Here is a 15,286-nt window from a genome sequence, read left to right as displayed (position 1 = left end):
TTGAGTACTTATTCTCAGACTCCCTACAGAGAAATATTAATGCTTCTCAAACAGTAATGATGGAAATTCTGACTGATGGGCACTGCCTATGCGCTTGAGGCTCTGAGAGCACCGAGTCCAGGACTGCTCTGTCTAACAGGATCAGAGTTCATTCCTGGCTTGATTCTCTTGGTCTCTTCACCATTATTTATGACTCAATAATTCTTAGAGGAGTTGAAGAATAAATCATTTTATTAGAAAAAATTCACTAATACAGAGTTCTCCCATTATTCCTGGGCCGACTCTCCATCTCAGCCTCACTGCAGGCACCCTGAATCCCCCAGAGAAATTCTGCAGAAGGTTAGTGCCTATGATTTATTCCTAAAAATCTGCTGTTACCTCTCTCCCACTTTCCTGTCAGGGAGCCTCCAGCCACCCTCCTTCACTCTCCCAAGGGCTCGTCAGGATGCTAAATCTGGAGAAGCAGGGCAACCCCAGCTAGAACCCACTTGGATGGGTTTTCTTTAGTCTTCAGGTGGAAAGTCCACACGAAGGTGGGTCCCCGCTGACAAGTCTTGTACACAGGGCAAGCGTAGGCACTTCGGCAATCTTGTTTATCTGCTGGAATGGCCTTGAGGAACATGACAGGCATGGGGGGTGTCAGGTCCTTCAGCTTTGCCTCTGTAATGATCCCGGCCTGAGAACAAGAATGCGAATAGAGCCGCTTCAGTGCCGGAGCTCAGCCAGCTAGCCTTGCTTCTGCGAGAGACAGACATCCCGCCCTCAATCCTGCTCATTCTTCAGGGTCTCCCATTAACCCACTGTGCAAACTATCTCATACTCTAAAAATTTCTATTTGTTCAGCATAAGTCAGTGTTTTTTTGTTCCTTTGAGAGGGAGGTGTTGCTGTGTAGCCAAAGCTGTACCCAAACTCACGAGCCTCCTGCCTTAGCTTCCCGAGTGCTGGGATTATAAGCATGTGATACCACAACTGGCTTTAAGTCAGTTGCTGTTGTAAAACTCTGAAAGTATAGACTGATCTGTCTCCAGGTAGATTCCCTCTCTTTTATACTTTTTCATGCATCCCTTTCCTTAGAATATAAAGAACAAGTATTTGACAGATGTCATGCTAGGTGCTAGAGATCTGGTGGGGAAGGCAGCACAATTTCTGCCAGCTGATGCTTTCAGTTTTGAGATTAGTTAGAGCTGGGTCCAGTTGCGCTACCTCTTTGGAGTTTCATCATGTGGTCATATCACCTGTAGAGCATTTCAACTTTTTGCAAGGAGGCTCATTGTTTTTTTAACTGGGAACAGGAAGAGTGTTCACCAGTTTGTAACTTTTCAGGTGGGACTGTCTGTCTTCTGAGATGCCTTGATAGGATTATCTAGCACCACAGTCTAGTTGGCTATAAAGTTTCTACTGATTCTAAGAAACTTTCTCAGGAACGAAAGAGTCCCTAGTCAAATAGATTTGGACTTGCAACAAGTACACTGAAGACCAGATTTTTATAGAGTTCAGAAAATATTTAACTATTTAACCTGTTGCTTTCCCAACTGCTGGCCCACACATGGCACTGAATGCTTCACAGTGTCCATTGGGAACGCTGACCCCTGTGCCCATGTGACCCTGACCGCTTTTGTTATGGACAGAATAATCTGGTTTGTTTTCATGAAATGCACCGAAATGATTTGTCTTTCTAGCTCTCTGAGGCTGATGGGAGGCATGGTGTGTGACAGAACTCAGGAACTGTGGGGCTCTCATTGGTCCTCAGGGCAGAATGTACATGCTGAGGAGGAGCAGGGCAAGCTCAGACTGTTTGTTTTTAACACCATAACGCCAGCCCTTTTAAAGCATATGAGTCAGAGTTCCTGGAGATTAATAACATTCTAATTTCAGATTGGGTCCGTCACTCCAGAAATGCAGGGCCCCATTGCCACTTTTCATCAGTACTGGGGCATCATCAGCTGTCCGTGTGCCAGACGCAGTCCAATCCTCTTACACGGTAACCTGTTTGATTTTCACAACGGCTGTTCTCCCACGTAGCAGTTTGGTGAATGGGCGTCCACAGCCACGTGGTTAGTAAATGGTGATCCCGTGTCAGATGCAGCGGTAGAGAGAGGAGTACACTCTCCTCCCTCTTCAGAGCCCATGCTCTTGTGCCATTCTTGGCTGGGTAAAAATGGTCTCGAGAGAAAGTGCACCTTGGTCTAAAGATTCCAAAGCACTGCACTGGGGAGTCACTGTGCATGTCACCCAGCTTGCCCCAAGGTTCCTTTGACTTGTCCCGTCCCCAGACTGTACATACCTGTGTGTCCCAGCAGGCACCTTCCATGAAGAGGCCATAGATGTAGGCCCCTTCCCGAGGAGGGCTCCGGAACTCCTCTCTGTTCTTCTTTGTCACATCGCATTGCAGGGCCATCTGGTCTAGTGGCCATTCATTCTTGCGGGCCATGGACTGCATAATGGCAGTCAGGAAAGATTGGGGGTTGAAGAAGCCTGTTAACCACACAGTTGAGGGCATCGAGAAGTCGCCTGTCCAGGCCTCCAGCTCTTTGATTCTGTTAAGCAGATCCAGAAACCAGGCTGCAAGACCTGCCGTGGAAGGGTAGGCTCGCCTGGCCCAGGGTTCTGGGACCACATCTAGGTACAGGGCATTCTGTAAGTTTTCCATCTCGCTGGTCATGGTCAGCTCCCCCTAAAGACCAAGAGTAGGACAAAGTAAGGAGGCAGATGTCTCAGGAAGCACTGACCTCTGCTCCATCAGACTGGGGCAGCACAGGTGCATGAGCTGCTGATATAGGTGGGTCTTCTATCTATCTATTGTTTCATTGGTTAATTAATAAAGAAAACTGCTTGGCCTGATAGGTCAGAATATAGGTTGGCGGGGAAGACAGAACAGAATGCTGGGAAGAAGGGAAGTGAGTTAGATGCTATAGCTCTCCTCTCCAAGATGGACACAGGTTAAGATTCTTCCGGGTAAGCCACCACCTCGTGGTGCTACACAGATTATTAGAAATGGGTTAGATCAATATGTAAGAGTTAGCCAATAAGAGGCTACAGATAATGGGACAGGCAGTGTTTGAATGAATACAGTTTCTGTGTAATTATTTCGGGTAAAGCTAGCCAGGTGGCCAGGAGCTGGGCGGGGATGAAAAGCAGGCCCACCATTCCTTCTACAAGCTGCATTCCTACTGGAATTACTGCGCCTAGGTGCTGACTGCTCCCACAATAGGTCTGGCAAATTTAGCAAACTTTTTACGTGCTCACACTTCTTAAGTCCTGTTGGCTGCATTTTATGTGCCCAGTAGCTACACGTGTCCTGACAGGCATAGAGGCTTCAACACTCAGGCCATTCGATTGGATTTACTGTCGCATTCCAAGTGAGGATAAAGAAGTCAGGTGGCAGCGAAAGGGGCAGAGCAGGGCTGATCTTCAGTGGGAAGTCCCCGTTTATGAAAGGGGAAGGATGAATGTAAGCTGGCTCTCCTGGATTCCAAGAGCATTTGTGAACTCAGCATGAGTGAAGGGGCCAAGGAAAGGCAGGGGCAGAGCACAGCAGAGAGGCAGAGGATAATGAGCCTGGGTATTAAGTTGGATTCTCAGAGTACTCCCCGTAGATGGGAAGGCTACGTTTCCCAGTGATGGAAAATATAGAATGTATGCACCTTTTCCAGGGCATGTTACAAACCGTCTATGTTACAGTTTTAAAAAAAGAAAAGTTTTAAGCTGGTCGGGGTGGCACGTGCCTTTAATTTCAGCACTCAGGATGCAGAGGCAGGCAGATCTCTCTGAGTTTGAGGCCAGCCTTGTCTATAGAGTGAGTTCCAGGACAGCCAGGGCTACAAAGAGAAGCCCTGTCTCGACAAACCAAAACAACAACAGCAAAAAACTTAATGTGCCTATAATGTTACCATTTGCTTGCCAATGTGGTTAAAAGGATATATACAAAATAATAGATTATTACAAAAAAAAACAAAAAAAAAAAGAAACCAACGAAGTACCACAGAGCTATCAAGAAAAAGAATAAATGAGAAATGCTCATCCACGTTTGTGTAAAAAGTTTCATAACCGCAGCTGATCTCCAACTCACATTCCTTCTGTCTCCCAAGTGCTGGGATTGCAGTTGTCCACCACCACGCCTGGGAAATGATAGGGCTAAGCTTGCTACTCCATAAAACTGTTCTGGGTCTTATCAAGTTTGAGTTTATCTATGGAAGTTATTGACTGTACGTGGGGAAGTCTTAGATTTGTTCCATACTGCAACCCCTGCAACAGGATTCATAGATCTTTAGGACACAGACTGTCAGTAGTGGTGAAGTACGATGAAAACGCCCTGGTTCTACTCTGAGGACTGTAGTGAGACAAGTTCATCCGTCCGTCCTTTGAGACTTGAGACAGCACCTGCCCTTTGCTTGTGAAGAGAAGTCCTTTGTTTCTGGTTATCAGCAATACTCTTACCAGGATTCAGTGAAGCCTGAAACCAAGTCTGAGTTTCGTTATAAGAAATGGTGTGCTTACTATTAAAATAAGTGTCATGGTCTAGGGAAATAGCTTAACTTAGTTGGCAAAAATGTTTGCCAGGCAAGCATGAGGACCTGAGATCTATCCTCCAGATTCCCTGCAAAATAAACAAAACAAAACAAAACAAACAAAACCCAAAACCGGTCAGGCATGATGGTAGGTGCCTTTTAGTCCCAGTGCTGAGGAGAGGGAGAGCTCACTGGCCATCTAGCCCTGTCTAATTGGTAAGTTCCAGGTCAATGAGTGACCCAGATAAGATGGATGGCTCCTAAGGAACAACACCATTCATGGTTGACCTGTGGTCTCCATATGCATGTGTGTATGTACCCCCTCCACCCACATAAACAGACCTCCCTGACAGATGTGAACAGCGGCGAAACTATGCACCATGTACCTATGATTGTGGCTTTGTGCTTAGATGTATTTGTCCAAACCCATAGGAAGGGCAACACTACGAGAGATCCCCAAGCAAACTGTGGACTCTGGTATGTCACTGCATTCGTCAGTTGTAATAAATGTAAACTTTGGGGGGTGCTAGGAGTATTTTGTGTGGTGGGGCTGGCCGGATGTGAATCTGTAATTGCTATGCACTTAAATACTATGCTAGTAAACTAAGGTCTATTTTTTTTTAAAATGCAATACTTAATTTAGAACCTTTCAGAAATCTAAACTCCCTTTGACAGCCAATAAACATAAAATATGTAACTTAATTCCCTTACATTTTTCTCACATCCGCTTGTAATATCATTTACAATGACTAACCGAATGCACAAGCAAGAGAAACGGAAAGAATGTACTGCCTCCTAGGCTTCCCCACTTTACTGCAGAAGCAAGAACCACCGAGGAAGCAGAGCCGCCTTGTAGTTTGGTTTCTGAATGCAGGCATTTTCATTCCCTTGAGTAGAAGCAGAAAGGGTTGGTCTTTTAAGTAGCTGGAGGCAACAGTGTCCTTCCTGGATTCACCGAGTGTACCTGCGTTACCTTCTGAGGCCTAGGGGAATACAGCACTGGCGGTCTCCATGCCAGCCTGTCCTAAGATTTTGCCAGATGGACATAGAGGGATAGGTAGAGTCTATGGTCAAACTCTGGACACCAGCCCCCCCCCACTTTAAAAATATTCTTCATCTTTTTAATTTTGTGTGCAAATGTGTCTAAGTTTGTACTACTGCTGAGGCCGAAAGGTGTTAGCTTCTCTGGTACGGTAGTTATAGCCTGCCAGAGGCGCTGAGACCCAAACTGGGGTCCTCTGCAGAGCAGCATGTGCTCTTCAGGATGAGCCTGCAGCAACCCTTATTCCAGCTTTTCTTAAAAATTATACAATGAAGAAAATGGTTTCCTAATTTCCTGGCCTGGATCTGAGCAGCACTGTTAATATCTAAGCCCGCCTGCTCACAGGGTGGGTCAGCGAAAAGAAAACTTACAAATCTGACTCTTCCATCTATTTAGCAGCCTTGTGTGCCAGGGCCAAGGGACACACTTCAGTCCGTGTAGCACCTTTCCCAGGTACGAAGGCTGCTTGTCTGTGACCTTACCCATTTGATCCATCCATCCCACATAAGCGCCTTCACAACTTTCTTTTAGTGCAGTAGAATGGAAACCTGATTTTTCCTATAGGCCTTTATTCCTTTGAGTCACAATGTGTTAGAAGCTAGATTCATAGGCTGCGGTTAGTCCAAAGCCAAGAAAGAGGGCATAGAGACCAGAAACTTCCCTTTGGAAGGTCATCAGTAGCCAGGCTGTGGTCACATGGTAACAGCAGCATTCAGCCCACAGAGGACAGGCTGGGGATAACACTCCCTTGAGGGCTTCATGCCACACCCTATGCTGAGGGTCAGGGTCAGACCATTCTTCTCAGGAAAATGCTTTTTGTAACTATCTTTCTCCGACCTTATGCTGGGGCTTGAATCTGATGCCTTCATCATTCTAGGTAAGCACTACCACTGAACTACTCCAACCCTTAGTGGTGGAAAACAGTTTCACTACATAGTTAAGGCTGGTCTGGAATTTGTAATTTCACCTCCCAAGAGCACGGGATTGCTGGCATTCGTGCATGCACACACACACACACACACACACACACACACACACACACACACATACATTTATGTATACACACACACGCACATGCACACACACACACATTTATGTATATATATACACACGCACATGCACACACACACATTTATGTATATATACACACACACACACATTTATGTATATATACACGCACACGCGCACACACACACACACATTTATGTATATACACACACACACACATTTATGTATATATACACACACACGCACATGCACACACACACACACATCATTACCCTGGCACTAGTTTTCATTAATATAAATCACCAGGAAGTAGAATAAGAGTCCCATATCTTCCATAGTGGCTAACTCATTTTAGTCTCTGGTAGAGAACAAGGTAGCCAAAGGTATCAGCCCTGGGTAGATGCTGAATGGGTGATGATTCAGAGGACCAGAACATGATGCCCCTTACAGTTTGATCTGAAGGTCAACATAGTGAGCAGGCTCAAGATCCAGAGCCAGCCTTTGCATCTGAACATTTCACGAATTTAGAAAAACTAAAGCATAGTGGAAAAAGCCAAGGCCATCCATCATTTGAATAACGAGAAGTTCCAGATGTGCCCAGATGTCAGGCTAGCCAAATGAAATGGGACCCAGGGGGGCTCTGAGGTTTTCTGCCAGCTGCATTTCAAAGCACGAAACAGGTAAGTTTAATTTCTCTAATGTTTCTTGTAATGCAGTATACCAAATATTTGAATATACAATCAATGTAAATTATTAATGACATTTTGTAGTTTTTGGTCTTCGTTCTTTGAAATTTGATGCGTCATTTACATTAGTGTCTGCTGTACTGGACAAGTCTAAAAACTTGGATTTTCCTGTTTTCCCCTGTAGGAAGAGAATCTGCTAAATAATCTATTGTATGTGTTTCTTTGAAAATTACAAAGAGTGGGAAAAAGATGAACCACCATTTAAGAATTTTGTAGATCAGGCTTTTGTGCATCTGGCTAATGAGAATGAGAACACCTAGGGAGGCCAAGAGCCAGATGTCTAACAGTGGTGAGTTCCCGAGAGAAATCCTCTTTGTGGACCACGTCTGTGGCCGGCTGGCTTTCCCCCAGATTTCGTCCCTACCCACATTCTGTGTGCTTTGAGACGCTCCAGGCTTACAGGCTGTATCTGGCAGCTCAGCTAGGACTTTCTGGGCATGTGGTTTTTACAGTCAGTCAGTTCATTTTTATCACAAAGGCTAAGAGTGTTTGGCTAATGACTCAAAGGGTTAGGCGTTTGTAACTCTGGTGCCTTGGTGGCTTATGGCTTGTCTTATGTGCTGGGGGATTGGAGATGGCCTCTTTTTCCTACACCAAACCAGCAGCAGCCTTGAGTGGGGACATGACTGCTGAAGAGAAGCAAAGGACAAAGGGGAAAGGTCAGCAGATCACCTAAGACCCCCCCCCCCCCCAAGCCTGGAAGCCGACTTCCCCAGTGGCCCATCTAGCAGGTGCTGGTGTGCTCTATGTCCTGGCAGCCTCCTGTTGTAGCTGCTGCTTTTCCTGCTCTGAACTCTGCGTCCTTTTGCCTGGGGGACATTCTCTGCTTTTCGTCTTTCATGCTGTGCTTTAGAAGCTTCACTCACTCCCAGGGTCCTCTGGCACTGCTTACAGACTTCACCTTGAAGTCATCATGGAGGACAGTAGGACCGGTGGACGGAGATAGAGATGTAAGAATGTGTTGAGAGTCTGATGACCAGGCTACCCGGGACTGTCCTCATGAAACTGTTTCCTTGAGAGGATTCTGATTGGATACTACCCTCTAGGTCATGCAGGCTGCTCACTACTTCTAGGTCATTATATCACCTTCTAGAAGGTCACCTTACTTACACTATTCTTTGTCTAGGTGAACTCCTGGAGCAGGCTCTGGGTCCTCTGCTCTGATCCTTAGCAGCCCTGTCCTTTTGTCTCCAACTGTCCCTATCTATCTTTCCTCAAAGGTTTCTCTGTGCCGCCTACCCTGATCTCACGGTCTTTACCTGCTTCCCCCTCTAGCCTGTTTATGAACCCCACCTTTCATCAGGCTGTCCAGGCAGGGAAGACTCCTCTTCAGCATCTCTGTATCCTTCCCCACAGAGCCCATCAATCAACATTGTGGGAACTAGACTGAAAGGAGTGAAACTCCATACTGCTTCTCTGTCTCTGCACAGGCATTCTCCATGATTGACTACACAGAGCCACAGTGAAGGTTCTTAGAAGAAAAATGAGGGAACAAATTGGAAGTCGAATGGGTAAATAGCCTGCTCCAAATTGCATGGCGTCAATAAGTTATGACTGCAGCAAACCTATTCAAGATAATTGCTGTTGTATACCTACTTCCCCAGGACTGGAGATGCAAAATATGACAGGCAAGGGCCTGGTGTACATTTGAGATTGCTGTGGAATTTTGCATTTATCTGATTATATGCTGGCACGGAGCTTTAAAGCCATCAAACACCGCCTGTCCCCAATAGCCTGGGCATTCCCATTTCATCTGCTATATTATTTCCCTCTGTTCACATTGTGCATGTGTGGGGGGGTTGGAGATTGGAGATTAAAAGAAAAAAATTAAAACAGCCGTAGATTTTGTGCTACTTGGTACTTTTTTTAGGTGTCTACGTGTAGAAAATTTAGTTGTTTTTTTACACACACGACCGTGATTTTGTAACCCCATGAAGCACCAGCAGAATCCAGACTTGACTTTTGGGGGCCTAGCTGAGTGTTCACTGTCAGCTACAAGGCCATTTTTTTTTTTTCGATAATAGACATCTAAGACACTGGGGGTCAAACTCAGGACCTTGTGTATGCTGGCCAAGCTCTATCTTTGAGCTGTTCTGCCTGCCAGAGATGATAACTCTTTTACTAAAGATGCCACTTGTAGAAGACCCACTGAATAGGGACCGAGCATTATGCTGATTCTTTCAGATGTCCCCAGGGCTAGACTCCGGCTTCTGTGAAGCGACACCTTTCAAGCATTTAGATGGCTTCAGAACAGTTGCCCTTCAGCTCCCAGGCCCCTGGTGTCTGTCACTGTGTCCCTGTGGGTTGCAGCCATGTCCTCTCACAACGTTTCTCTTGCTCACCTGTAAACCGAGGTGCAGCTCTCTTAGTGAGCGCCGGATCTCTCTGGTGAGGATGTTCATGCGCTCACACTCCTGGAAGGCAACTACAATGTAGGGGGTGCGTTCCTCCACCTTGGCCATGAGCTCTGGGATGTTAAACTCATCGGTCACCCGATCCAGTATTTCTTCCAGAAGGGCCTTGACCTGTTCCCATGGTAGAAAATATGGGGGTAAGGAGGGACTCCATGGAAATGCATGCCTGGTATGGTAAATCTGGGCAATAACCCTATGGTTGGGGCCTCACAAGCTCCGGGGGTATTAGGCTTCTACCTTTATTAATCAGCTAAATGGACATAGTATCAAACTGTCTTCTAAATCCATAGTTCTTTACCTATAGATTAGTGTAGCTCTTCGGCCTCAGCACAGAAGCTGCTCTGTGCAGGAGATGAGGGTTAGCAGAGAAACTGAAAAACCAGTCAAAGTTCCGAGGATAAGGGACCGTGGAGAGCTTAGTCACACATGGGCCATCTGTATCACTGCAGGGACCAGGGCCATTGCAGGATCGGGGGCAGGAAGACTGTAATAGCCAGAAGCTGGTGAGGACCTGAGCAAAGCAACGTCAGGACATGATAGGACTGTTATATTTTTAAACTCAATAGCAGCTGTCGTTGTTGCAAAAGATTAAGGGAGTCAGCTCCCACCCCTGAGTTGATTATTGAAGAAAAAAAAAAGACATGGATTGAGGGTGTATGGAGATGAGAGTTTTGAATCTGGAGTTAGGGGAAGAAATGGGGGGTGAATATGATCAAAATACATTGTCTGGAATTCTCAAAAATTAAAGTTGTTTTTTTTTAAATGAAGGGATTCCATCCTCCTGTAATGGACACTAAATGACAGTCACCAATCACCTGCTGCCCCTCCTCTCATCACACTCCAATTTGCTTGCTTAAGTCAGCTAGGCCAGGTTTGAGAAGTGACCTCAGGACACTTCTCTCCAGAGGCTCTGTGACTTGTGTCACCAGCTTAAAAAGAGAAACACACCTTTCTAAGAATTGAGGTTGAAAAACTCAGAGGCTGACCCAGTTAGCCACAGGAACTAAAGTGGAAAGCCATAAGACTCTGACCTAAGATGCCCCTTGTAGGTCACACAGGCTGCAGTGATGAGCACCTGTAACGTGTGTGTGTGTGTGTGTGTGTGTGTGTGTGTGTGCCCTTGCACACATCCACAGCCTTCCAAGTCAGTGGTTCCCATTTCCTAGGTCCAACAAACCATGCATCAAAAACCAAACATGCCTTGTCATTAGTCCATAAACAGTATAACTGCTTGCACAACTTTAGACATTATAACTAATATAGGGGAGATTTAAGGTATATGAAATGGATGGGTTGTATCTCAGTAAAGTACTTGCCTAGCATGTATGAGGCCCAGCACTGTATAAAAGTATACCAGAGGATGCGTGTAACTTATATGTAGTTACTAAGCCATCAACATAAAAGGCATTTGACACTTTGGTATCCACAGGGAGGGGTGTGGCTATTGAGGGGACTCCCCCCTTCCCTCTATTCTATATTTCCAGGAGGTTTTCTATGTGGTTTTCTATTTGTGAAAGAGGCCTGACCATCTATCACGTAAACTCCCACAATCCCTTTTCCCACACTATCTATCAGCTTATTAGACCAGGGGAGCCAGAATAACCTGGATTTCTCTACTAGAAAATTGGAACTGAGGTACAGAGATTGTGGGTTATCTGGGGGCAAGCACTTTGGAGGCTGAGTCTGCCATTTTTGGAGTAAATGAGTAAACCCAGGAGGTTTGGTAGCAGAGAAAGACAAATGAAGCTGGGCATACATAATAGCCATATGGGCAGCAGAGTAGCCGAGAAGGAACTGGAAAGTGGGAGCAGGCGAGCGAGCGCCAGCCCTTCCACGTCCTAAGAACTGAGCTCCAGAGGCTTGCACCTGCCTGGGCTTTGTCGGCTCTGACATCTCCATCCCTTCCTCCAACAGCAGGCCTCTAGCTCCTTCGAGAAATTATTTCCTCCTCATCTTTCTGGACACAGTCATCCACCCAAGCATCTCCTTGCTCAGTTCTCATGGGATGCAAGCAAGTCAGTTAGATCTCAGGTTTTCATCCATAAACATATCCACTAGAGTCTTGACTGGCTCCCCTCCCCCCAACTCCCAGGGTTGACTTGAAGATCAAATCAAATGAGCTGATGGATGTCACAGCATCTGAAAGCTTTACAGGACTATATAAATGTAAAGGGTGATTAATATTCACCTTGCCTTGAATTGCTAACACACGATCCATTCCCCAGGAAAAGAGCTGATGGTAGAAAAAAAAGAAACCAAGAGCCTATCACCCCGTGCCAAATGGGTCTCTGGTTGCTGTCAGAGCAAAAAGTAGAAGAGAATCTTAATGGTACCTGAAAGCTGCTGCCAGGGCTGAAGACAAACGGCTAAGTTTATATTATATTTCTGTCTCTGGAGTGGGATTGAAGAAACAGTTCTGTATCAGTGAGCGGCCATTTGGCGATGACTCACAAAGAGATGAAAAGATGGTCGGGAGGCATTGCTCCAAAATACAGGAGGATGGGGACACAGAGTTCTTTCCTGCCTCTCATCAGGTCAGAAGGGGTTTGGAGGCCTGAGGAGGAGCTGGACACAGACAAAGGAGGACTCTCTTGTGCTCAGGGAGCCCCAGGGGTCCTTCAGAGGGGATAGGTGGGTTCCAAGGGATTAGGTCTACCTCATTTCCATAAGCCAACACCTTTGCTTTTTCTTCTCTTTGGGAAAGTAGATACACATTTACCAGAAATATCAAGAAAAACACCTTCTAGAATCTTCTCTTCTTATAAGTAGGAAAATACTGTCAAGCTGCCAATATTTGACTGGATCGTGCAGATTTCCTTCAATGTACAGAACACTTTGTCTTTTCAGTCATCAGCCAGCCAGTCACATTCACTTGACAATTGTCATTTATGCATTTATCAACTCACCCACCCACCACCATGCCCATCAGTCTCTCTCCCTTTCTCTACACACACATGTACATATACATATACATCTATCTTTCTTTCTTTGTCTTCTAATCTTTTTCTCCCCCTCAGTATTGGGGACTGAACCAGGGTCTTATGCATGCTAGTCAAGCACTCTACCACTGAGCTACAGAGCTGTCCCTAGAGATCTTTTATTTATTTATTTACTTATTGAGACAGTATCTCACTTTGTAGCCCTGGCTGTCCTGAAACTTGCTATGAAGACCAGGCTGGCCTTGAACTCACTGAGACCTGCCTCCTGAGTGCTGGGATTAAAGGCGTGCGCCACCACTGCCCAGCTATTTTACTTTTCTAAAACTATCTTTTTTCACTTTACATATCAATCCAGCTCCCACTCCCTCCCCTTCTCCTGCACTTAATTTGTAAGCCATCTCTCTAGGTCTTAGAGAAATTCAGCCCATCACAAGTGGCAATCTTTGTGTTCCTAGATTTTGAGGTCTCTGCGAGTACCTTCATAAAGAGACTCCTACAACAGGTCAGACAATGCATTTGTGATTGTCCTGTTTTGCATTTAAATATGTGAGAAATTTAAGCTATACTTTCATCAAAGTATGAGGAATCTGGTTTACTTTTCTCCAAATGGCTTTTTTCAGTCCCAATAAATCATATCCTTGAGCATCAAACTGCTTCATCATTGCAGACGGGAGAAAGGCTTGCACCCCAGAACACTACTGGAGGAGACCACTGCTCTGGCTGATCAGAGTCCCCTCTAGGTTCGGATGTTGAACCCCAGTCTTCAGTATCTCAGAATATAACTGGATTTGAACGCAGACCTTTATAGAGGAAATTATGTGGTAATGGAGGAACCTTTAATGTTGGCCCCAATCCAATCTTATTAGTGAAGAAGAGGAGGTTTGGGCACACACAAGAAAGGAAACACGGCCACATGAGGACACAGTTGAGGAAGTGGCCGCTGCAAGAAAGAAGTGATGCCTCAGAGACAGTCACACCCACTGTACCTTAATGGGGACTCTAGTTTTTGTAGGTATATGAGGACAGGGCTTTCTTTGTGTAAGTTACCCAGGTAGTGGAGTTTCGTTATAGTGGTCTTAGCAGAGGATGTACAGGATGCCCTCCTCCTGGCTATTAGCAGATCTGTTTGCCCAAAATGGTCAAGAGCAAGCAGCAGTTCTAGGCCAGGTTGGCCAGTGAGCCCACAGCGTCCTCAGAGAAACCCACTTGGGTTAAAGTATGGTGGACACTGTTTGTCTCCTCCCCAGTCTTCCCAACCCTTGCCCTTCTCTCCTTCTTTCAGATTCACAGCAGCTAGCCACATGAACTCCAGCTTGCCCTCACGGAGGTGAAAAAATATCTGTAGACTTGGGTCAAGGTTTCAAAAATCTGGGTGAAAAGGTGAGCTCTGGCTTTGGCTCTCCTGACCTGCAGAGAACACAAGAACCAAGTGCAAAACAATTCCGTGGCTGAGTAGTGGGACAAGGCATGATGGGACGTGCACCCAATAACCTGAATGTATGCTATGCATGATGGGAGCTGAACATTGCTTCAATTTTCCTGTCTATTACTTACACATCCTGGCTGTGGGCAGAAATGGGGGCATTTTTCTTTCTGGGTGACTTCGCTGTGTTCCCTCATCCTCTGATTTTATCTTACACATGGAATTGTGGAAAGGCTAATTAATGTGCTCATTTACATCAAAGTCATTAGTGTACCAACTCCTGGGTTTAACCCTGTGCCATAGTTTGAATCTGAAACGTACCCCATGGATTCGTTTTGAAGGCTGCAGATCTCTGGGCAGTAGGTAGGGCCTAACTGGCGAAAGAAGGCCACTGGGGTCTGTTCTTCACCTCATGCTTCACCATGCTCTCTCTGCTTCAGAGTCTATTCCAGTATGAAGAACATATCTATCCCATGCTCCCACCATGGACGGAGCTGTTCTATCTGCACTGCCTTCCATGCCGTGGGAGCAGAAATCCCTCTGAAGCCATCAGCCAAAGCAAGCTCTTCCTAAGCTGTCTCTATTGGGTATTCTGGTCACAGAGATGTGTCAATAGCCAACAACTTCCTAAGACTCAGAATTCCCTTTTCTTTTTTTCCGGCATCTGAAGACTGAACTTAGGGGCCTTGCACATGCCAGGCAAGTGCTCTACCACTGAGCTTACCCATCCCCCTTAGAGTTAGACTTTCCAACCCTTAGTTCCTTCTTAGGCATAGTATAACTTTTTAACTCCTGTTTGAAGGATACCACTCCCAACGTTTAACAAAAGTCTAGCTCCCTCAGTGTCAATCAGTTTGCTTTCCCAGGATCAGTCCTCGCCTGAGGCATGAATGTTTTTGGTAAGTACCCAGCTTTTCTACCCTAATCTTCCAAAGCTGTTTCCTTGTGAGCCCCATGGCGGCTCCAGTTGGGGCAATGGTTCTCAACCTGTGGATAGGTGTCCCCACATCAAATCTTTACATTAGAATTCAGAACAGTAGCACCATTAATGTGAAGTAGCAAGGGAATAATTTTATGGTTAGGGGTTATCTCAACATGAGGAACTATATTGAAGGGTCGCAGCATTAGGAAGGTTGAGAGCCACTGAGTAAGAGAGACCTGGCAGTGCTGTGGGGTGGATGTGGGTTGCAGACACACATCTCTTC

At 45.8% G+C, this 15,286-nt stretch overlaps 1 protein-coding gene across 1 annotated transcript in view; it reads right to left on the bottom strand.

Annotated features, from left to right (window-relative positions):
* Window positions 1-213: 213 nt before the first annotated feature.
* Dnah9 (dynein axonemal heavy chain 9) overlaps window positions 214-15,286 on the bottom strand; it is a 362,388-nt gene continuing 347,315 nt past the window's right edge. Inside the window, exons 67-69 of the mRNA XM_087910517.1 lie at window positions 9,648-9,830; window positions 2,286-2,675; window positions 214-676 (exon numbers count right to left, since the gene is read on the bottom strand). Of these exons, the coding sequence (XP_087766643.1) occupies window positions 449-676; window positions 2,286-2,675; window positions 9,648-9,830 (801 nt within the window). The 3' untranslated portion in view covers window positions 214-448. The remainder of the gene's footprint in view (window positions 677-2,285; window positions 2,676-9,647; window positions 9,831-15,286) is intronic.

This window comes from Myodes glareolus, chromosome 9 (genome assembly GCF_982192425.1).
Source record: "Myodes glareolus chromosome 9, mMyoGla1.1, whole genome shotgun sequence".
Lineage (NCBI taxonomy): Eukaryota > Metazoa > Chordata > Mammalia > Rodentia > Cricetidae > Myodes > Myodes glareolus.
Note: the sequence above shows the minus strand (reverse complement) of the source record. Positions and strands in the feature narration are given on the sequence as shown.